Source organism: Rhopilema esculentum, chromosome 13 (assembly GCF_057945365.1).
Source record: "Rhopilema esculentum isolate cy_ngs chromosome 13, ASM5794536v1, whole genome shotgun sequence".
NCBI lineage: Eukaryota > Metazoa > Cnidaria > Scyphozoa > Rhizostomeae > Rhizostomatidae > Rhopilema > Rhopilema esculentum.
In genome coordinates, this window is record NC_142827.1 from 6,591,021 (window position 1) to 6,615,710 (window position 24,690).

The 24,690-nt window shown below is 36.5% G+C and overlaps 2 protein-coding genes across 2 annotated transcripts; both read left to right on the forward strand.

Moving 5' to 3' along the window:
* The first annotated feature begins 786 nt into the window (after positions 1-786).
* LOC135691717 (3-phosphoinositide-dependent protein kinase 1) lies at positions 787-17,117 on the forward strand. The gene is made up of 17 exons (XM_065209671.2): positions 787-1,188; positions 3,085-3,219; positions 4,168-4,210; positions 6,100-6,237; positions 6,469-6,521; positions 6,790-6,881; positions 8,010-8,098; positions 8,424-8,502; positions 9,258-9,326; positions 9,880-9,976; positions 10,283-10,361; positions 11,421-11,521; positions 11,809-11,963; positions 12,911-12,968; positions 13,299-13,396; positions 13,891-13,945; positions 15,933-17,117. The coding sequence occupies exons 1-17, from the start codon at positions 1,153-1,155 to the stop codon at positions 16,023-16,025; spliced, it is 1,470 nt and encodes a 489-aa protein (XP_065065743.2). The 5' UTR covers positions 787-1,152; the 3' UTR covers positions 16,026-17,117.
* A 1,119-nt stretch (positions 17,118-18,236) lies between these two features.
* Positions 18,237-23,658, forward strand: LOC135691716 (uncharacterized). Its single transcript, XM_065209670.2, has 3 exons — positions 18,237-20,238; positions 21,515-22,647; positions 23,336-23,658. Exons 1-3 carry the CDS (start codon positions 18,947-18,949, stop codon positions 23,536-23,538), a joined length of 2,628 nt encoding a protein of 875 aa, XP_065065742.2. The 5' UTR covers positions 18,237-18,946; the 3' UTR covers positions 23,539-23,658.
* Positions 23,659-24,690: the final 1,032 nt, after the last annotated feature.

Below are 24,690 nucleotides of genomic sequence, written 5' to 3' on the forward strand. Positions count from 1 at the left end.
CAAGTTTCAACATTCATGTGAAAAACATACATTTTCTCTTTAAAATCTAAATAAAAGTAGATCAGGAACCAGACGACGGATAGCCATATTTGTGAAGTACTTCGTGTCTCAACCACCAAACTTCTGCTGACCGATTAGCCATCTTTCAGCACAAAACAGATCATCACTGTTTCCACTGAGAACAAAACTCTTCAATCTATAGAAATAAATTTCCTATAGAAAATTTATAGGAAATAAATTTACTATGAAAAAAATAAATTTCAATTTTAGGAACAATTTCTTTTAGGTTTAGAAAAACACATTGTATTATCGTGTCAAGAGTTATTTTTCTGCATTTGGCCCTAGTTTAGAAAACTTTGAACATCCCTGCTTTAAATAATATGATTGATAGGGGGTTATAATCTGATACCAGGGGTGAACACATAGGCCAAAAAAGGAGCTGATGATTTCCTACAGTCTTTGGCAACGCTCTTTTTCAAATTGCAGATATGTTATTTATTTCTCGACAGGAACACGGGAACATTTTTTAGTTTATAATTTCTCTACCTTGTCTACCTGTTACTTGAGTAGAAAAATTTTAAAAACAAAGAATTTAAAGTAGTAAAATTTTGCCAGCATTATTAAGACTTCAGTTATCGAGAGGGCTTAGCCCCCTGAAGGCCTTCAGTAGAGGGTTCCTGCAAGTTATAGGAAGGCCCCTGCTATGAAAGTAGCATTTTATGCAGTCTTTTTTTATGTGTCACCTCGAGTCAGCCCACAGTCACCTCTAGCAACTCAACAAATGTTGACTTCCTAACGTTCCATGCAGATTGTGACGTCACGCCCATGAGTCCGAGGCCTTCTTCCTAAAGAAATATGGCTGACAACCAGTGGAAACTGACATCCGGTTCATTCCAGAGCAAGTAAAAGATCAACAGTACTACAAAGTGAAAGACAGTCAATACCCTATGAATCGCTAGTTGTTATGACGTGATTTAGCAATCCAGCTTGGTTTTCAAATTGCAGCACTTCTTAAGAGAGGGAGGCTGACAGACAAATTGTTTACCGACTTGATCAAGTGATCGCCACTAAAATAATTTGTCTATTTCTTTCTATCAAAACCTGTTCAATAAATATTGAAAGATCAAATTTTTTCAAGAAAGATCACGAAAGATGAAGAATTCTGATTCAGTGGCACCCCCAAGTGAGGTAAGAGATTAATGGTTAACTGCAGTGAATCCTAAGACATTTGATTAACTTCAGTGAATGCAATTTTTCCAACATGGTTGGAGGGAGGGGTGGTGTGGTCATTACTTCTTAAGCTTATACAGTAGACTCCAGTAAAAGTCACTCCAAATTTTCCTTCAGAGTATTGTTAATGTAAAAGTTTTACTGTAAATTGAGCTTGATTGAAAATGTTTGTGTGTGACTGCCAATGCCACCTTGCATTCAAATTTTTTTCTCTCTATAAGATTTATGAGCTTTTAGATGTAAAAAAATAGACATCTAGAGATGTTCGTTCATAATAAATATTTGTAACCTGCTTTGCAAGGCAAAGATTTAGAAGTTGATTTCCTTGGCCTCTATATATTTATTTGTGGCAGTTTACACAACTGCTAAGCCAAAAGTGTAGGAATAGTAAGTCAACAAAAATCATCCAAGCTTGTTTTATTGTGAGTTTTGTGGTATATAATTCATTAATAGATTTTTGCAGGGCCAATTATAAAACAGTATTTATACTGCTTTTGTACCAATAATTTTAAAGATTAAAGTGAAATGAAATAAGAGGAAGGGCTTGGAATGTAGCTGGGTGTGGCTGTAGCTGGCATTGTGACTTTAATAAAATAACCAGAAGTGGAGTTGATTGTATCAAGATAAAATATGGAACTAAGATATTCTAACAAAAACCCCTTGATTTACCTCCCTTTTCGCATCCCAATTCTCAGTTGTCCGAAAAAAGACCACCTTTGACAAGAGTAAGCCTTGAGGAGGTGAATGAGCCATTGCTCTGATATTTTTAACATGTTTCAGTACGGTTTCCAGCCACTTTTCTTTCACCAACTTTTGTGTTTTCTATGCCCTTTCCCAAGGCAAAGTGACGATTCGGTTCATTTTCAAACTATTTTTCAAGCGCTTAAACAATGGGTTCTATTGACAAGCATAGCTGAGAACAATTAAACTAGAGGCTGAAAATATATCATGAATTGATGCCTGATCAAAAAAAGATTAAAACCTTTACAATGAAATTATGTATTTTCAAATAAAACAGGTTTAGAATGACTCCTCCTTAAATGACTCCTGTTTAGGATCAAATGACTCCATTTTCAGCATATTAATGGGAACACAAAATGTAGAAAGGATTCATTACAATCTGCTGGTTTCTAAAAAACTCCTTGTTTTTTGTCTTTGATAATTGCAATCAGAAAAAGCTTCTTATTCCATAAATGAGCAAACGTCCTCCTGCCCCAACCCCCCTGCCCCCCTCCCCCCCCCCCCCGCTCTCCTACGGCACTGCTGTAGAAGTATCAACAGATCCTTTTTGCCTTATTGTTGGTTCTGACCGGAGTATCCTTTATTCCAGCTTTAAAAGATATTATAAAAAGGAAGGAGAGACTGTTATTCATGTTTGAAACAAAGTAATTAACAATAAAACATTTTCAGCTGTTTAAAGAAAGTTACTTCTTAACTGAGCATGAACATCCTGTGATACAGGCTCACCATTTCCTGTTGACACTGCCAAATTTCTTTAGCTAAATGGAATCAAAATTCGAATCTTGAAAATATCATGGTTTTGGATTATCAATCATTATCAAAAATATTGAGGATTATCAATCAGAAAAAGCTTCTTATTCCATAAATGAGCTACAGGCATATATTTTTTCACAGTTGCTCAGCCAGATTGCATTGCACCAGTCTCTATCATTAGTGTGATATTGAATTCCAAATGAATTGGGCTAGTGAATGAATTAAATTTCAAAGAAAGTTTCTCTGAACAGTCTTTTACTTTTTCAAAAAGTTTAATGGATTACTTTCATTAGGCAGATTTTCTTGTAGATCATAGAAATTATTTGGTGTTCATTATCTTATCATTTTTTCTGAATCTAGGAAGTGCCATCAAAGGATGCCAAGGAAGAAGATAAGTCTGCAAAAAAAGACAATAAACAAGTTTCCAAGCCAAAAAAGAAATCAAAAGATGACTTTAAATTCATAAAAATCCTTGGTGAAGGCTCTTACTCAACTGTAAGTTTGAACTTTAAAACTAAATATCTATGAATGACCCATCGAGATTATATTCACAACTCTTATTTCTTCTGTTGATGAAATTTAGTAATTGATATGAATGGTATACCAGTCTTTGTTATATGAGGTATGCAATCACATTCAAGTGATCTTGGATCACATGCCATCACTCGCCGAAAGAAATCAAGACCTTGCAAACAACAATACAATACAAAGACAGCAATACAATAAAAACCATACCCTAAGACCCAGGACCCTTGAGAACTAGCACTACAATGGACCCCCAACACCAGAGGGTCTTCCCCTTCATAAAAAATATTTGATCAAAGTCTTTGTGGCAGTTGTTGTCAGCCTTTCACCAGGACAATTTTAAATAACTATAGATTTTGGCATTCTTTTGCTTTGGTTTTGACATTATTATCTGCTTTCAAATTATTAGCTGCTTTCAAATAAAAGGGTCTGAAGCCCTTGGTGTTATGCAAAATTTGATATCTCAGTAATAATAAGTAATATTTAAAAATGGCATGTCCCTACTTCTGTTTAACCGTGAAGTTATATGAATTAAAACTCCAAAATTACCTCTAGTAGTAATGTAGTTCAGCATTTTGTATATTGAATGCACAGTAGGCACAAACTAATATAGCCAAAAACGATTTTGTACAAGAATGTTGAATATTGTTGGAATGTTTGAACCTAACTCTTCAACAGGTAAAGAGAGTAGGAAGAGCAATCATTGAAAAGATAGCAGAAGAATAGAATTGGAAGATAGGTTATTTAGAACACAGATAAAAAAGGCATAGACACAAAATTAGGTGGAAGGGTTTGTGGCATTTGGATGCAAATGGATACATTGTTTTTTAGTAACCAAATTATTTTAAAGTGATAAACTACTGCCTCAGCATTTTATAAAGCTATCTTTTATTGGTCACATTTTGTGTTGTCTTACAGGTTTACTTGGTTGAAGAGATTGCTTCAAATAAACAATTTGCAAGTAGGTACAAAGGGAATACTATCTCTGTTCTTTGCTTGATACTCTTGACTTTTTGTTGTTTTTTGCTAGATCATTAAGTTGTTTTTGTTAAATCGTATGTATATAGCTAATTTTTCAACCATCGCAGTTAGAGTTTAGAAGGTTCAAATGAATCTGCCATTGATTAAACTTATTAATCATAAAAGAGGAATATATTATATCTTAGTTTTTGTTGACTTTTTGTTGTTTTTTGCTATATCATTTAGTTGTTTTTGTTAAATTTTATGTATATAGATAATATTTCAACCATCACAGTTAGAGTTTAGAAGGTTCACATGAACCTGCCATTGATTAAACTTATTAATCATAAAAGAGGAATATATTATATCTTGGTTTTTGTTGACTTTTTGTTGTTTTTTGCTATATCATTTAGTTGTTTTTGTTAAATTGTACAGTCCTTTTCGTGAGCAAAATTACGCGTGTGTGGCAAATCGCACATGTAAACAAATTTGCGCGTGCGATCGCACTTGTAAGAAAATTTGAAGTACAAACCTGATAAAATTGGTAAAAGGAGCAAGAAGGAAAAAGCCACTCGAATACGTGCAAGAGCAAAACTCAAAATTAATCAATACATAACAGATGTTGTTGCCCTTAGCAGCCATCTTTTAAAAGTCGTTGTCACTCTCCAAAGTTACAAGAGCAAGTAAAAATTGTTTCCAACAGCTACTTGCTTTCAGGGCCTAATTACGTTTTGACAGGAAATCAGTTATTACATTTAACATGCTAATGGCGACTTAGCTGAAAGACGAGACGCTAAGTTGAATGGAGCACTCAGTCAAAAGCCAAACATCACTTCCGAAAATTGGAAAAATCATATTGTGATCAAAAGTGCGAATCAAGTAACAAGGGAAAGGATAAACAATCATGAGACCATGGGAAATTGATGTTAAAGGGCCTCTCCAGCAAAAAAAAATTTTTTTTAATGACTTAAAAGTTAGCATCTGGTGCGTGTATTATGACAAAGTCATTGTTTTTGAAAAATTCCAATTAGTTTAGAAGTTGTAAGGCTTTACAGTTGCACCTTTCCGAGAAAAAAAACGACAAAAGCCGAATCAGTTTGGTGACATTCTGACGTCACAATGTGCGGCTCTCGTTCGCCATGAATTTCGTATATCTTCCACCGAAGCGTGAAGGACTCATGGTCACGCGTTGATAACTGCATCCAGTTCCAGTTCCAGCTCTTCCCTCGCGTATAATTAATCGAAATTGTCACTTCAGTTGTTCTCCAGAAACAATGAACAACTAAAGGCTTCAGAATTGGTGTCTGAAATGCTCAAACTAAAAGCTGGTGGAACAGAACTGAGAGTACCATCACTTGCAGTGTTCAATTTGCGAATCGCCGTCGTTCGATTCGGTTTGAGGCGAGACTATCCGAAATACACTGTGACGTCAAAATTGCGTCACAGTGTCACCAAACCAAAAATTTTTGTCGGTTAATTCAATTAAATTATCGAAATGCAAGAGCTTATATCTCATAAACTGTAAAAAAATATCGAAAAACAAATAACGAATTCGTGATCAGCAGGCTCAACTTCTTTATAAAAATTGCCAATAAAATGCAAGTGCAAAATTTGGCTGGAGAGGCCCTTTAACAGAAAACTGCAAAAACACCTGTTTGCGCGTGTGGTCAAAAGCACGCGCAATTTAACTTGCGCGTGTGCAGGCGTGTGCGGGTGCGATCGCACGCGCTAAACGAAAAGGACTGATTGTATGTATATAGATAATATTTAAACCATCAAAGTTAGAGTTTAGAAGGTTCAAATAAATCTGCCATTGATTAAACTTATTAATCATAAAAGGAGAATATATTATATCTTAGTTTTTATTGATGATGTCATGTTTTATTTTAGTGAAAGTCTTAGAAAAGCGCCACATTATTAAAGAAAAGAAGGTTCCATATGTTTCAAGGGAGAAGGAGGCATTAGCCATGACAAATCATCCATTCATTGTCAAGCTATACTTCACATTTCAAGATATAGAAAATCTCTGTATCTTTTCTTTTTGTCAATTTTTTGAAATAAAATGTTGATAGAAAGTTTGGTGTAGAGGAATTCTTCCCTGGTGATCCTCAGTGAGCATAAGTCATAGTTCTGCAAGAGATAAAATACAAATATTCCTTTCTGAAAATGTTTGTTGATGATTTTTGCATGTTTGCAAAACAGCATTTATTAATTTTTGCACAATGCTTCATGATCACATGATTTCTTAATAAACATCAGATTATGGTTTGTCCTTTGCCAAGAAGGGTGAAATGCTACCTTACATCAACAAGGTAATCGACACCAAAGTTGAAACTCTAAACAAAGCTTTTACTTGAATAATGGTTATATATTAGTCTTTAATTTCAAAAACATCATATACCTTGGTTTAGGGCTGTATTTTAAAGATTTCTCTTTGGAATTCCCCATATGAAATTATTATTGCTACAATGGCGTACAAAAATGTTTATAGTGTACCATTTACATTTCTGTTAATTGTGTTTCTGTAGTTTAGATTTCATGTTCAAGATTATTATAGCAGAATTTTTCTGTTTTGGATAGCTTGGATCTTTTAATGAAGAATGCACACAGTTTTACTCAGCAGAAATTATTGTTGCGTTAGAATATCTTCACAGTCTAGGTATTATTCACAGGTAAGGAATACTTCAAATGTTATGCTATTTCTTGCACTGAAATGCGATTAATATTTGTTTATCTTCCTAGTTTTTCATTTATCTTTTGGTGTGATTTGTCTTTTGTTGAATATATCATGTTATGTTATTATAATCTTTAGAAGAGTGACCCTATTCTTTTTCTGTACACTTGGATAAGCTAACAGTAACAGGTACTTTTCCCTTCATTATTGTAATTTCACTCAATATTCTGAGACATTTTTTCAAACTTGGGCAGCTGCTGGCTAAGTTGTTGTCAGCTACTCAGTATTTTCTATATCTATTTGCTATTAGTTGCTGTTGTAGTTTATCACTAAATTTTGGCTATATCCTACATTTTCACCATACGTTTATAAAACTTTTCCATTTTGCAAAAGATGTTTTGTGTTTAATGAAAGCATAGTTGGCTAATACATATTTTGTTCAGATGATTGTCAAATGAGTTAATCAAGGTTAAAATCTTAGATTTAGTATGGTGACTAGCATACATACTCTATGTGTTCTCAGCCAAATTTTTTCTAGGCACTTCCCTAAATCCTTAGAATTCCTCTTACTCCTTAGGTAGTCCCTAATATACTCCTTGTTACATTCAAACCTTTCTTCTCCCTTTTTTTGCCTAAAATGCCCAATTGCCTCTGCATTATTCTCCTCATTCAGTCATACAGATACATATCCTAGAAATGCATGTAACACAGATGCATACCATCATACCCTCATGCAAATGCTACCACAAGTCAAACTAGACTTATGCAAATTTTCTATCAGGATGCAGTGCATTGCGCCTGTGGCCAATACCCAGGGGCAAAATATTCATTTTAAAATTCAATGAAAAATAGTGGGGAAGGCATATTTGCCGCTTTGGGGACAAGTTTGACTGTCCGTCAGTATAGCAAAATAGTTTTGGGGTTAAGTATTCGACAGCATATTTGGAACAATAGATTTTGATGTCAACTTAATTCATCAAAACAATAAATAGATTAAGACTTTCTATTCGATGATTTGGAGTAATTTTGATTTTATATTAAGTAGTATGAGTTTCTTTGAAATACATACTTCTTGTATATCGACACTTGAGGTGTTTTTGTTTATTTCTCATTAACTTCTTCACAGAGATTTGAAACCGGAAAACGTACTTTTCGGTGAAAATATGCATATCCTAATTACTGATTTTGGAACATCAAAGCTTCTTAAAAAAGATAGTAAGTAGAAGTCATATTTCTTAAAGCAATTTAAGCGTTTCCTTTTATCTGCAACATTATCAGTTATTATGCCTTGAAAACCTGCCCAAAATTGTCTTTTAAGCCCTAAATGAGTTTTTGGTTAGTTATAGAAACTATTCGCTTTTGTTTATCTCATGTTGAGCTCTGTACTCTTAACCTGAATACTTTCCGACAGTTCTTTGAATAGATACACCCGTTCACTTCGCGAAAGCTCTTTAACATCCTTTTGTTGCATGGCCTTATCTTCCTTCATTGTGAATATCCCAGTTTCAACATTCAACTCACAACTGTTTTCTTTTCGCAGAAACAAAGGCAAGCTCGTTTGTTGGAACTGCAGAATACGTTTCACCAGAGCTGCTAACTGATAAGATTGCATATAAAAGGTAATCAGACCCACCCAATACAATTTCTGTCCTATTGTCATCGTAAGAATTCAGATACAAGAAATTAATAACGTTTCAGAAGATGTAGGATTGATAAAAGCAAGGATTCTGATTGGGAAGATTAAATTTATTTGAATATCTTCATTTCGGTTTTTGTCTTGTGTGATGACCCATCACTACATTATGCAATTCTTTATGCTAAACTCCCGATAACTCGAACATTCGCTATCTCGAGCCTTGGCCATTGGTGCCTTGAATGTTCGAGTTATCGTGAGTTTTCTGTATTGCAATTTAATTAATGTTCTGACGAAAATCCCACGTTTTTCTAACGTAGATGATAAGAAAACACCTCAGTCACATTTTAAAACTTTTTACTTAGAAATCAATGAAATTTTGAATCTGTATTATTTTGGAATAGCAGATGCTCTCGGTAGATTTTCTCTGGCTCATTAAAAACTTCAGCTGTCTCTAGCAACAGTTCATCTGCATAGTATCTTTACGTAGGTTCTTATTTTCGTAAACATAGACCGCCTACGCTTATTCATATTCTGCTGAATTCAGGCTGTCTTTGAACGTCTTCGATAGAAACCGAAACAACACCAACATTTTTATTAATTCCCATATGCTACCTTCTTTCTAGCTTCTTTTGGTTAATCATCACTGGAAACAAAGATGAGCAATAGAACTGTTAATGTATCATGCTAAATTTCAGCCCATTTTTATGACAATTCATATGGTTTATTTTTCCTTTCTAGCTCTGACCTGTGGGCTTTGGGTTGCATAATATACCAACTTAGATCAGGACGTACCCCTTTCAGGGCAAGGCAAGTCAAAATTTTTGTATGCCGAGTATATTAAATTTTCGAACATATAAAATTGGCATTCATGAACCCAAGTTTTCAAGGCCATTCTGCTGAAAATGTTGGTGGCGTGACGTCCTCGTGTAGCAACAAACAAATATTTTTGATGAATTATGTCGGTAGGTTGCCTTCGACATATAAGCCAGTGGCGCTCCACTGTCGGTCTTTTAGCTGGTCGCTTTGTAATAGATCAGTTACATGAGTAGAGCCACGTAAAGAACAGGCCTAAGTTTCTCAGGTGGTCCTTAGTCACAATTGTTTTTTCTACCTATTGCCTCTAGGTACGTTTCAAAATGCTCAATTGCTTTACTCTCAAACAGTACCCTTGCCTTTCTCTTTGATGTGCTCTCACCTCATACCTATTCAGACTGTTACGTTTCAACTGAGAAACTTACTGAGAAATGAATGAACTTACTGTCATCATATGCTTGCATCAAATTATCTTTCAATTTTTTTTACAATTTCTATGTTTAGTGGATACCTGTTTCAGACATTGACTTCTCTTGATTATTTGCAGCAATGAGTATCAGACATTCCAAAGAATTATCAAGTTAGAGTATGAATTTCCTGAAGGTTTCCCAGAGTGCCCTAAGGAACTTGTGCAAAAATTACTTGTAAGTCTAGCTGTTTATATATCTTGAGGTTAGGTTCATCCAACCGTATAGATTATACCTAGTAAAATGATTTATATAATTCAAATGATCAAGCTTATAAACGCACCAATGGTGGCCTGAATGCTCTTATGACACAACCAAGGCGTTTGTTATTGTTGATAATTCGTGCCCCTTGAACTTTTATTTATCTGCTAGATTTTATTTTAAAGCTATAGATACTTCAATCAACAATTGAAGTCATTATGCTACTCTAGAAACAATTGAAATAAAAGTCTTTTCATATCATATTTTGTTACCATTTTCCAGGTTTTAGACCCTGCAAAGCGCATAGGATGTGAAGAATTAGGAGGTTTTCCCGAACTTAAAGCTCATCCGTTCTTTAAAGGTAAGAAACTACTTCCCTTGTTGGGGAGACGAGCAAGATGAAGTTTTTAATTGATTGAGGCAACTCTCCCCCTTTCAATGTATGCCCTTTGAATCCCAGTCGGGGGGTTGCCTCACTCATTTAAAGACTCTACCTTGCTCGTCTCCCCAACAGTCCTCTGCGTTGACATCGGTCCAGACCTTTAAGTGAGAGCCTGCTGAATTGTCCCTTTTTGTCTCTAGTATCCAGCATCGGACATAGCTGTGTAGACAAATGTGTATGCATAGTCTCCTTCATTTTTAAATTAGATTTATCGAAGTTGAAATGGGTTTTGCCTCCACTTAGATTTTGCCACCAAAAGCTCTTAGCTCTCGTAGCAATTACCTTAATACTAAAGCAGGGAAAGTAAAATTCTGAAAATGTGAATTGTAATTCCATTTATGCTTCTTAACTAAATGTTGCTATAATCTACATGCTATCAAGGCTACATTCTCAATTTAGGTACCATACTTCTTTGAATAATCCTTTTTATTGTAATTAGTGAGATCATGGCCGCCTTATTTTACACTATAATAACGATCAATGTAAGTAAATTGTACCAGGAAAACTTTTTTAAAATAAATAACGACGTTTCGAGCATAGCCCGTTATCAAGGTATCATATTGTACCGCACGCAATCTAGTATATTTATGGAATCTTTATTTTACACTAGTTGCACTTGTTTTGATGCTTACTTTTCACAAGTTACCTGTTCAAATCACAGACACTAGCATCGAGCCAATTTCTAAATGAATTGTTTGCACTTTTAAATGCAAGAGCTGAAGATTCTTTTCTGTAATCTTCGATTATTGTTAAGCCTCTAAGCAAACCAATTTTTAGCTATCTGCATTTAAACAGAATGGATGTGATCTCTTCACATGCAATGTGATGTCTTTCTAGACAGTATTACCTTATCAAATATCTTTATCTTGTCTTAGATATTATCAATGTGCATGTACACAAATTGAAAGTGACCTTATCACAAACAACACGAGCATTTTACATATCACACTATGTTCTGAAATTTTTTATCTTTATTAGGAATAGAATGGGACACTTTGCCTGAACAACAGCCGCCAAAACTGCTGCCCTACCTGCCGTCGAAGTCAGCTGACTGTGAGGACTTAGGAAGCAATTATGATGTATGACATCAGTAATACTTGATATTTTGCCTTACGCATATCAGGGCAGTTAGTTGATCTTTTAGACTCACATTTGCAAAGTAATGTATTGAAATTTATTAGCAACAGAAACTAAAATCAAAACAAAAAACATTCAGCTGCACAAGTCATGTTAAGAAAAGACACGAGAATTATGTCTTCTCCCTATCAGGTGAATCTAATTTATGGCAGAGGCCGACGCCTGAGAATTTTCCATCCTGGAATTTGTTAGTCAGTTTTGCCTATAGCTGGAATCCTTCATCTTTTAGATATCTGTCTCATCAGATGAAGATGAAGAGCTAATGAACGACATGTTCAATGATCTGTTAATCAAAAACATCACAAATGATGTTCGAGAGAAGTCCAGCTCGGTATCAAGTTCACAAGCATCATCAACCTCGTCTTCATCCAAGGACTCGCCTTGGTTAGTACTATAGAAAAGATCATTTAAGTGAAATTCCTTCTGCTTTTTTGTTTCAGTAATATCAGTCGAACGCTTTGTAATTTTGAAAGCATGCAATTTTTTCCATGTGATTTTTTAGGATTTTGTCAATAGATTGTACAGGTGTTTCTTCCTTCACCTCGTCACATTAAGGCCGCTGGATTATGGTTGTAGCAGATTACTTTTCTTTAAAACGGATTCTCCCTAATTTAATACGAAAAAGTGGAACCTTTGATATACAATAAATTGAGATACTATTTAAAAGTGTGATTAAAACGTAAATGACACTTCAGACGATGTCATCATTTTTTGTAGTTACCTGAGTGCTATTTTCTAATCGTTCTAATACTACGAAAGCTAGCCAGGCTCGATCTGAATTTTGCTCTTCTACACAGAGCGATGCAGAAACATACATGCTAGCTACAGAATGGCGAAATGGCTGAATATGGTTTTACTAATTGAGAGATGTTTTGATCTACTCTTATGTCTAAAATTTAATTTCATTTTTGACACTAATAAAACATCAAGATAGCATTTGAAAATGCTTTGTTGTAAAAAACTCATTTTACCTTTCCGATTAAAGATACAAATCTTCGGTCCCAAACTCATTTGTCCGACCAAGTAAAACAAAGGAGAAATTTGAGGGTATAGTTCTTCGCCAATTTTGGAAACAACATATGACAGCAACCCCCAATTTTTATACCGTGCACTAGAAGGTTAAGACCTGGTCCCTATATTGCCGTCCTAACTGCATTAAACCTAAGATCAGCCGGCCTCCTTACCGGGGCTGTAATATCCTGAGGCAAAGGAAATAGTTAACCTGGACTGAGCCAAGGCTCTGCATAATGCAGCCACCACTATCCTGAGACGGCTTGGCTTTTATATGTGTTTTCATTCATACTCAATCTGTGTTCGTGTTCTTGATATAGGCAACAGTTTGTTGGCAATCGACCCATATTGAAAGAGGGACTGGTCGATAAGCGAAAGGTATTCCGTTTCTATAAAGGCTTCATTTTCATCTTCATTATCTTCATCAAATCAGCGCTAAGCTATAATTGCAATATTTTAAACCACTAAACGCCTCCTTGCCAAATAATGATGTCACAGAGCTAATATCTAAATTTTTTAAGCAAACTCTACCATGTAAAGCCATACTCTGTTAGTACAAACGAGGCAATTAAGCAGCTGTTCCCAGATAGTTTACTGATTTAATGATGATGCAGACTTTCTATTTATTTAATGTCCTTTTGCCATATAATTGTAAACATTTTCTGAATTTTTGTTTCAAATCATAAATTCATTTTCTTGTGCACGCAGGGTCTATTTGCAAAACGTAGGCAGCTTATATTGACAGAAGGACCTCATCTCTTTTACGTCGATCCCCATGCAATGGTTTTGAAGGGAGAGATTCCGTGGTATGTTTCTGCATGCTATGATTTTTGTATACAATTATTCCAATACCGGGTAAATTTTATATGGTACAATGATATTCAGCGGGAAGCTTAGAGTTGTCTTATGTTTGCATTGAAAGTCAACTATTTTAAACGCCTTAAGCCCCGGCCAAACGACTCGATTTTTCACTCGATTTTTTATTCGACAAGAAATCGAGCGAAAGATCCAATCATTTGGCCACCCATGCTCGACTTCGCTCGATTTTGAGATCAAATGTCGAGAGAAAGATCGAGCGAAAAATCGAATTGTTTGGCCAAGGCTTTACCTTATCAAGCTCTATGTGTTTGATATCGATCACTCTGCAACATACCAGTTTAAAGACTCATTGCTAACAATGAGCCTTTGCGAGCGTGGCAAATTGTCCAGGCGGCGATCCTAACAATAGCAGTAATTTTCTACTTGCTTTTGTTGTGTAGTTTCAATGCCACATTTTTAACAGTTTGGTTTTCTTTTACAGGACGAAAGATTTACGGCCAGAGGCTAAGAGTTTCAAGATTTTCTTTGTTCATACGGTAAGATAAGCAGTGCGATCACTCTAGGAGCAACAATGTTTTTCAATGGGATTGAATAATGGTTTTGTATATATAGATTTTCAAGAAAAACTCTCTCATGTAAACGTTTCGACCAAAGTCTTCATCAGTAATACTTAACAAATCAAACGGAGCAAACATATACAAAAACAGTACAATATAATTAATACAATAGAGTTGGTACAATAAAGTGAATACGATGAGGAGGTTAAAGGAAAATGCCTATTACAGTAGTTATTGTTAAAAGTGTAACTCAATGGAAGGGTTAGAAGAAAGCACAGGAGAAGGTGCTGCTAAAGTAGGCGGCAATGCAAGTCTCACGTGGGCTCAAATGATATGTGTAGCAGAAAAGAACACCTGTTTAAGAAGAATAATAGATACGCAAAGAACGTAAAGAAAAAACATATGCTAGTGGAAGGAGAAAAAGAAAAAAAAATAAATAATAAAATGCAAAGAAATTGCCTAAAATCTATGTATCAAAATGCCTAGTGTTTAAGCCCTTAGGAGAAAAACTGACTAGCTTATACTGCCAAAAGCTTTCTTGCTTTCAGTTCCCCCCAGTAAGCCTATCAATCATACTAACCCTTGTATCCTGCAGAAACCCCCGGTGGCCTTCTCCTGAAAAGTGCCTAAAAAATTCCGCCTGAGGTACTGAGGATCCCTGACTAAACTTACGATTACATGCCTTATAGTTATTAAACCTTAATCTAAAGGGCGTTTTAGTGCAACCAACAAACTGCACACCATAAACATTGCACTCTAACAAATACACCACATTAGACGAATCACAGTTTAACGAGTAATTTATCTTATATTCCTTACCAGTTACCTTAGACTTAAAACTATCACAGTTTCTCATGACATCACACACTTGACAACGACCTTTACCACAACCAGAACATCCCTTAGTATGTGTGCCCCCTTGTCCCCGATCACTGAGCCTAGCCCTGACCAAAATGTCCTTAAGGTTCTTACATCTTCTAAAAGCAATTATAGGTGGCCCAGGAAACACCTTCCTATGCTCCTCCGAATGGTTGAGCATAGATTGGAGTTTCCCTGCCGCTTTCCCCAATCCATTGAGCGCTGGATGGTATGTTAGTACAAATGGAACCCTTTCCCCCCTCCCCTGGCCTTTGGTTTTACTACCCGAATTACCAAGAAGAGTCGTCCTACCTAACTTACGTGCCTTATCTATCTGTTCATCAACTAGAGACCCTTCATATCCCCTGTCCTTAAGCCATCCAGCTCACTCGCCTACCTCATCTTCAAAAAAGCGATCTTCAGAACAAATCCTACGATACCTAAGTGCCTGGCTATAGGGGATCGCCTTTTTAGTGTGCCATGGATGACAAGACTTCTTATGCAAGTACTGATGTGTATCAATAGGCTTGCAAAACAAGTCTGTCGACAGGACTCCCCCCCCCCCTCACTTGAAATAACCTGTACATCTAAGAAACTCATGCTATCCCTTGAGTGTTCGCTAGTAAACTTGATGGTATCATGGCTACTGTTGAGATGGTCAATGAACTCTTACAGCTTCTCTTCCCCATGCATCCAGATGAAGAAAGTATCATTCATTTATATAAATATATTATAGTAATTATCATATTGCTGTCTAGAGTGCTCAACTTTTCGGAGCGACTTTTCGTCAGCAGTGTGGATATTGCTTCTGTTTTTTTCAGAATGTTGTGGGTATTTACAACGTCAAGAAATGTACCCAAAGGACATGAAAACATAATGAGATGTACCTGAACTTGTCAGAGTTAATTGACATCAGCTCACTTCTTGTGTGAAACATTGTAGAGTTCGAGAGCGATCATTGATTCCTGCTTGTACCTAAAAATTAAAACAAACTTTTCTATTTTAGAGCTGGTAAACCTGTTGAATTGTCGTTGATTACATTCATGTCATAATTATTCATGTTGTCAAGGTATGATATAAATTTGAGTATTATAACTCTGTATTTCAGCCATCAAGAACATATTATTTGGAGGACCCTGAAGGATATGCCATAGAATGGGTGAAAAAGATTAATGAAGTTCATGAACGATATTTTAAATAATGTAATAAGACTGTTAACACTGTCGAGTTGTGTGTGCGGTGTTTGGTTAGTCAGTCTTTCGAAATTGTTTAACGCCATTCATCGTTTGATGTATTTATGGAAATTCTCCATTCTTAATTTTCATCTCTTTACTTAAGATCTAGCAATAAAGAAATGGGATGAGTTATCAACGGGATCTGAGAATTAGATAGGATTTTCAGGTAATGGACATAGCAAATCCATATGCATATCTTTACTTAGAATTGGCTATAGAATTCAAGAATGGTTTGATATAAAGTACAATCTCGATAACCAAAACCCTCGATAACTCGAACTCTCGAAAACCTGAATCCTCGATAAAGCGAACCCTCGTTATATCGGACCCTTGATACATTGAGCCCTTTATAGATCAAACCATCGGCACTCAAACCCTTAATATCTCGTTCCCTCGATATCTCATACCCTCAATAGCTCGAACTCTCAATAATTCGAGCTCTTAATATCTCGAACCCTCAACAAGTGGAACACTCGAAAACTCGAACCCTTGATAGCTTGAATTTTCAATAACTCGAACCCGATCAATTCTCGAGCAGTCGCATCGTTCCGATTTGATAGCCTGGAAATTGGTGTAACGATGTTGTAAGAATAGCTTTCCATAAGACCTGACAATTTATTGATCCATTGTAAAATTGTTTGTTAATAGATAGCCTTGACGAGCAGACATGCAGTCAGTCAATAAAAATCACTCGAAACTGACAGCACTTTAAAGTCAAGCGTCAGATTTAGCAGAACAATCTTTTCCGTTAGCATGATTTTAGCAATATTTTAAATAGGTGATTTTAGATAATTCTACTATTATTTATGTCATAAACGGACTAGTGAACTTAGCGGTTGCAAAATGGAAAGCGGTCTGCCTCGCCATTTGTTTTGCCCAGCTTTGTAACAAAATGGTAACACTAAACTTTACCCTACTTATTTAATACAGATCTTCAATGACTCTTACAAGTCTTTATCTTTCTTTCAATTGTAAGTTTGAAGGTTTTGTTGATTAATGTGGTAATGATTATCTACCGTAACCAAGAAACCTAATGAATATGAAAAACTTTTATTCTATGCTTAGTCTTTTTCTGAGGGACTGTCTATCGTGTTGCTTCCTTAGACATCCACTTTTTAGTGCTCCACAGAACATCACGGAATTTCTTTTGCTCGATTCACTTTTGCATCTCTCTACATTTTCTCGCAAAGAGCAATACGGCTCGTACCTTAAACAAGTTTCACACATGACAATAACGACTAGTGTTACTTTTGAAAAGATCATATAAAAAACCAAGTAAATGCGATCATAAAATCATCACGAAAACCAGATTCTTTGAAAATGTGATTCTTCGAAAGTTTGGTTTACATACCAGATTACTTTTTCCCTTTACTGCTGGGACATGCAAAAAGGCCCACTAAGCAGCATGCCCACCAGCCACCAGTCGGTGCCTTAGGCAGCCTTTCCACTACCCTGGGTTAAAACATATCCGGGTTAAAAGTTATCCATTTCTGCGTCGCGTTCCCACTAGCCCTCTTGAAAAACGGATAAGTTTGAAAACGGGTCTCAAGGTGGGTCAGTTTTTACCCGGTATCTTTTGACCCACCTGCAAGTTAATGGAAATGCCGAAACCCGGATAACTTCTGACCCACTTGCAACAACAGCAACGTTTAAAAATTGAGATGGCGCCAAAATTCAAAAAACAAAATCCTGGATGTCAATGTTGCTTCCATTGGCCTACAACGATAGAAATTGAAGGATTGTTGATGCAAATACTGATTTCTCTTACAACTTTTCACCCTGGATACATTTTAACCCGGCTTAGTGGCAACGATCAAAAACGGATTGAAAACTAGTCGAAGAAAAATGCCGTTTCTATTGACTCACTTTAAAAACGGATAACTTTTAACCCAGATATGTTTTACCCCAGGCTAGTGGAAAGGCTGCCTTAAAAACGCCATGCCCCTTCCCTTTTGAAAAGGCTGCTTTCTTGACGAAAACGCCCAAGCAACACGTACTAGAATAAAGAGCAGATGCGTAATTCAAGCTGTGTTTCGCGGTTGTCTATTAGAAAATCAATCACCGGTTGAACTCTTTCAACAGCACTGCACCTGCAACCAAGTTTTGTCTCTTGAGATCCGGTCGTCTATTGTGATTCGTGTGCGCTTTTGTTTCGGAAGACAGTGAACGATCCAGTAAGAAAACGCTAACCAGAATCGCGACAGATGTGTATGTAAAATCATTTCTACTCCGTACGCAAATTAAGAATGTGAAGAACATAGCCTACACCAACATCATCATGTAAAAACTTTAGATTTCAAGAGTTTGAAGAGGCATTTCATTTTATGAAGTTAGCTGTGTTAGTTTTGGGCTGATAATCTGAGGGAAACCGAAAGTACGCCATTGCTGACTTTGCTTCTGTTGATGGTGTTCTTAGATCACTTTAAAATTTTGGCTTTGATTTCACCTGTTCTTCACGTACAATACGCAGACATCTTGGTTGGCAACATATTCAAGAGGTTCTGAATTACTGTACAACAGAAAATTTCTGCTGGCCAACGGAGTTTCATTACGTTGCTGATTTTCAACTTCGTTGATGATGTTTGATCGTGTATCGTCGGACGCTTGCTGCATGTTTGCTGTTTGTGATGGATTGCGTGCTCTTTAAACAAAAGCAAAACAAAATTCGGCTCTAGACAATGAACGTTCTGTAGGTTAAATCTGTTAGTTACCACCAGCAAGTTTGCTGTTCTAATTCCAAAGCTTCCAAAAATTTCAGTACAATCCAGGAAAGGAAGCTTATGTTTGAAAATTCTCAGCGATGGAGCTCCACGTCCAGAGATAACAACGGCCAAAGCCACAACAGCTAGACTTACCTGTTAGAGCGTTGGATTGTTGTGTGTGAAAGATGCATTCACATGTCGATAGCAGCTTTCTTCTGCCAGAGATGATGACGGAAAATAGCCGTTTCTCTACGCCTAGAAGCAGTGTCGGTGATGGAATTTCGACAGATTGTGATGCTGATGTGGAATCAAACATGTCTGGAAACTCCGAAGAGACATCACCCCATCGCAGACGCAGTTCATACGGTATTTACGGCATAGTGCCAGCAAACAGATCAACAATCCTTGGTAAACAATCAGAGCGTCTCAAGAAGGAGAGCGAGCATGAAGAAGAGGATATGTCTTGGAAAAGCATTGCTATGCAGCATAAACTGGTCCTTTTGTGTACGGTAGCTTTTATAACTCTCATGGTATTTAGCATTCTGTTCACATTTGCTGTCTGCCAAAGTGAATGCAAAAAGGAGAATGTGCAGGAACTAAACAAAAGTGATCTTAAAAGCAAATGGCCCCTTCTTCTAGAAAACCACTATCCACAAACCAAGATGCTTCTGTCAGACATCAATGGAGATGGTGAAAACGATATTGTAGCTGCTTTCAGACAAAATGCAAGCGTAGTCACAGATGTTGGTGGCATAGAAGATGGTAACAAATCAGTCATCAAAGCCTTAGATGGTAAAACTGGCCTATTATTAAAGGAGATAGCGATAGATTTCCTTCCCTTTTGGATTTACGTTGACGACAAGGTCAAGGCAAATACCAGTTGCTTTGTTTTGTCTCGATATGGGGAAGTTGCAAAGGTGATGATAGCTACAGAAACCATAGTCTGGAGTGTTCAACCATGCTCGGAGGTCCACTCTGTTCTGTTGACAAAAGACCTTGATTTTGATTCCAACTCAGACTTGCTTGTTGTTTGTTCATGGGTATCAGCAACCGATACTACCATATCAGGTATCGCATTGATATCCAGTACCAGTGGAAGCCTTATTGGAAGTAAGATAAGATATCAGCTGGGACAAACACCTTCTCCTTTCTTGATGCAGCACATAAACAAGAAGAACGAAACATGCATACTCTTTGGGACAGAACGACATGGCAAAAGCACGGTTCTTGCAGTAAGACTCAAACGGCTTATAGAAATAGCAACCGGCACGAGAAGTAAAGTCAATCTCGTCAGTGAGAACCCCTTGGTGGTTGCAAAGAATGTAAGGACCGATGTTCAAGCTGCTTACGAAGATATTTCTGGTGATGGAGTTAAAGATATTGGATTTGTACTGCAACACGGGATGATCTCGTTCATTGATGGTGCAACCTTAACCTTGAAGAAAACAATAGATGCAAGACATGGTAGAATAATCAGGTAATATGAAGACTCGTCCATTGAAATTTATATTTATTACTGGTGTCTGCTGCTAAAATGATTTCTGCTGGATATTTATGAATATCAGATGTTCTAAAAAAGATTTTAATTGTAGTTTAGCATGAGGAATAAGGAACACAGAGCAATTTAATAAAAGTATGACTTTGTACACGGAAGTTGAAAATTGTTGCAACGTTTGTTGTGCTCGAAACATCGCAACTGATAACATCAAAAATTTCTCTGAACGCACTGCATTTTAGTTTCTGAATTAAGTCTACTGTCTTCTTAGACTTGATTCAATTTCATGCCCTAAAATCCTCCCAAAAATTCCATTATCCAAAAGAAATATACACAATCTACCATTTTCTGAAGAAATGCTACACAAAGGTATCAATCCTTTTTTGCTGCTAGAAGATATTGCTTCGAATGCAGCTTTTTTCTCAAAACATCTTCTAGTATTTTTAAAGTATAATTTTCTAAAAATTTTACGAATAAACAATAAATGTATGAAAAAAATACTTAGCATTTCAGATGCCTTTAGAAATATTTATAGCAAATATTTCAAGTGCAATAGAGAAAGTTTCTTCTGAAAGATGCAAAACCTTTTTGGACACTGGTCTGACATTGCAACATACAAACAGGAATATATCACAAAAAGATATAATTCTGATGGAAAACCAGGAACAAATTATAGGCTCCTTTCTAATTATATTAACAATATTCCTTCTATGTGCTTACAAATAGATAGGGCCTTTTCTTAAGCAGAGTTCACTTTGATCTTGCTTTCTTTCTTCTCCTTCTTCAATCTTGTTTTCTTTAATTTTTGTTAGATTATTAGATTATTCTCGTTCTTATAATCCGGTTAGATAGTTTAGAAAAACATGAACAAAGATAAAAACCTAATGGGAAATTGAGATGTGCTCCTGACTGTTAATTCAACGATTTTTGATTTGTGTGATTCAATATTCTCTACAGTAGTAACATGACTTTTGAAATCAAAAACATGCCATCATCGTAGAAATCGTAGAAATCATCAATTTAAGATTCTCTTTGAAACTCTCTTTGATAAAAATGGTCCTCTGTTGATGGCATGGCCTTTTTAAAGGGTTATTTGCTGCAGGGGCAAGCCTTTTTTCTATAGATGAAAGGACAATAGTCTACTATAAATGGCAATGGTAAGTCACCATGGCTGGAGAGGCATTCGCCCACCCCCCCCCCCCCCCCTCTAGTTAGTATGTTAAGAAAAGCCTCTGATTGATAGATATGTTATTTTTAGGATTTCTGTTTTATCTGCAACGAGCTTCAACAGACCTCGTCTTGCTGTTCTAAAAAGCGGCAAAGACAGATGTTCAAGTGCAACGTTGAATGTTTACGATTTTAAGAATGCATTCAATCCATACGCAATCGAAATTCCATTCAACCCACTGTTGGTATCTGAGTCCTATCTGAAAGGGAGGGAAGCATTCATTTTCTGGATATCCTCTCAACTGCATGCCTCATGTGCTAGTGAAAGCCCTATGCCTTCAAGAAACATAACTGAAAAGACTTATTCGAAGAAAGAGTTCAACTCTAAAGTAGCAAGTCATATGATGACTCAGACTGAGGAGTCGGGCATTGATGACATAGCAGATGATATCGACATTGATGCAATTGACAGAGATGTGCTAGACAACCTAAGAGAGTATGTTGGCATCGATGACAAAGGCGTCACACGACATCATAAACTCTTTCATTTGGTATGCAACTACTTGCTGTTGAGATTCCTCATATCCTATGGCATTACAACTGATTCAGTTTTAAAAGATTTTAGGTCAACCAGAAACCATCTTCTAAACCTGAGCAATCGAAACCTCGGAAGGGCTTTGACCGACCAGCTAAAGGGGCTGTTAGCTGCTGATTATGACAAGGATGTTGACATTCCACCATGGTTTGATGATGTTGAGAATGACATTGACTGGTTAAAGGATGCAGGAATGAAACGCTCTGTGAAATCAAAGCGTGATATCCAAGGCATTGTCGACGGAGAAGGGGATTGGAACATTGGAAATAAATTGTCTTTTGAAGAATTGGATGGCAAGGAACTCGAGGAGGAAGACTTGAAGGAGTCTCTGACAGTCTCTGAACCATTAAAGAAGATTCCGAGCAAAGAAGAAACCGAGAGAAAGCAGTGGACTACGGACATAAAGAGCTTGTTTAGAGACAAAGTTAAAGACATTTCACACTTAAGCGAGGCTAGAAAAGTTTCACACAACGACATGAGACAACCAAGTAATAGAAATGGATTAAAAGAAACCTTTGAAGAAACACTGAATTCAGAGCCTTGTCATCTGCCAGTTCCCCGATTTAAAAGCCTTGAGATAATCAAAACGAAATTTAAATGGCGGAATATCACTGTTCTTACAGAAGATGGTTAGTACTAGTTTATATTGGGATTTTTAAGTGCAACAATAAATAGTTCTCAGGCATTATCCCGTGAGAAAAAAAATTATGCACAGATATTTTATGAAATTCTTTATTTAGCAATGGCTTTCAAGAATCTTAAAGAAACGATCTTTTAAAGGCAGGAATTTCAAAATCACATTGAAAACTATTGTGTTGGATGCAAAGTATTCATGTCTAGTCCCTCGCTAGAAGTGTTGAGTACCTGCGCAAAATTTAAACAAATTACAAAGTTATCTCTTTTCTCCAGGGGGCTCAGCTCCCTTGTTGAAATTAAGGGAGATAAAAGGGAGCTCAGTCCCCCTTAACTAGCCAGCGTACACTTTGTTTGACGAACTCCCTACTTGAAATAACCCTATATTCTGCATTTCAATAGTTTATTGTGAGATTTGTCTTGCAATGTACAAGCTATCTCTGGCAAGCATTGAAGGCCTGACGAGGTTTATGTTTAATTGTGATAACTGCAAAAACGTTTTCTAAGCTAAGCAAAAAGGTTGTAGTTGTATTGTGACTTCTGTTTTATCAACAGTCAAAGAAAGACAAGATAAATGTCTCTGTTCTATTCTGTACTTTCTTTAAATAAGCTTTATAAAGCATCTTTGTAATAGTAATTTTTCTAGAAACCTTCTTTGACATTGTCACATTCGTTCTCCTTTAGGCGCATCTGATAAAAAGTATGATAACACAGCAGCTAAGGAAAAGAGGCTATCAAGAAACGTGTGTTCAGGAATACAGATGCAAGTTCAAGACATGTTAGTGGATAGCAATCATATGTACTATATGTTGGTATATTACGGCGGATCTTTGCAAGATAATGTCCTAACCCAGATAAATAGTGTTCGGTTAAACAATTTTGAATGACCAAAACACAACACTGGTAAAGCAATCGAACTACTTAACACTTGGGTACAGCTGACGAACTTTTTATCAGGAGCATTTCAATCTGTTGTAGTGTCAAGAAATCCATGTAACATTCTCGGATCTTGTACTCATTTCTATAATTCATTTCTAACCATTCAAATTTTGAACAATAGATCGATACTTCGCCAAGAGCATTACTAAGATAGCAATAATCTTCCTTTGTAGGGTTTTAAACAATGTCAAGAGATGAGAGATCGGTCTAGGGCTAGGTTGGCTTGTGATTATATGGCGGCCATACATTAGGAATGCAAATGAAAACAAAAGAAATGAAATTGCCACGCCCAACCCCTCCTTAATCTCTTTGTTTTCTAAGGATGGTTTCCAAAGCTTGAGGAAATTGTCCATGGGAAGAACGAAAATTTTTCTGGACCCTGAAATTTTACTCCCTAAATAAAGTTTTTTCCAATCATACTCTCAATACCACAGGGTGACAGCCTACTGAGAAAGAGATGTCGTCGAAGGAAGACTCAATGACTTGATCGAGCTTCCTATTGTCTTGAACCACAAGAATTTAAACCCCGCTCAATTTCCATAGAAAAAGGCCCTCCAACTGAAGCGATAACTCACTTCTCAAAACCAATGATTGAATGATTCGATAGGCGTCATCGAAACAATATGTATATCAGTTGCAAGAAAGAATAGGGGCTAGGCCCTCTTCTAGGATTGGGACACCCGTGTCACAAGAGAATCTAGCCTGTGTTCCAAACCACTAACTTGAAAGTAAGGGTGTAGATAAACACATTGGGGTCTGGAACACAGGCTTAAGGGAAGCTCGATCCAGTCTTTTATGGATCTGTGTAGAGCTGTCGTCGTACAACAGCTCTGTTGTTATTGAGATTGGTGAAAATTTGCTTAGATTGCAATGATACAAACAAAATGACTGAAACTGATAAAAAAATGGTTGCAAAGGAACATTCTCAGACCTGTCGCTCTTGTCACTCTGGTATTTGTGCAATGTATATATGGGCTCCGTCACAGGTTGAAAAGTGGTGAAATTTAACACCCATAACAAAAGGTTTTGAAAAAACGCTCTATTGTTTTGCAAAAAATGGGGAGGGAGCATGGAAAATAGCAATGTGGATAGTACCACTC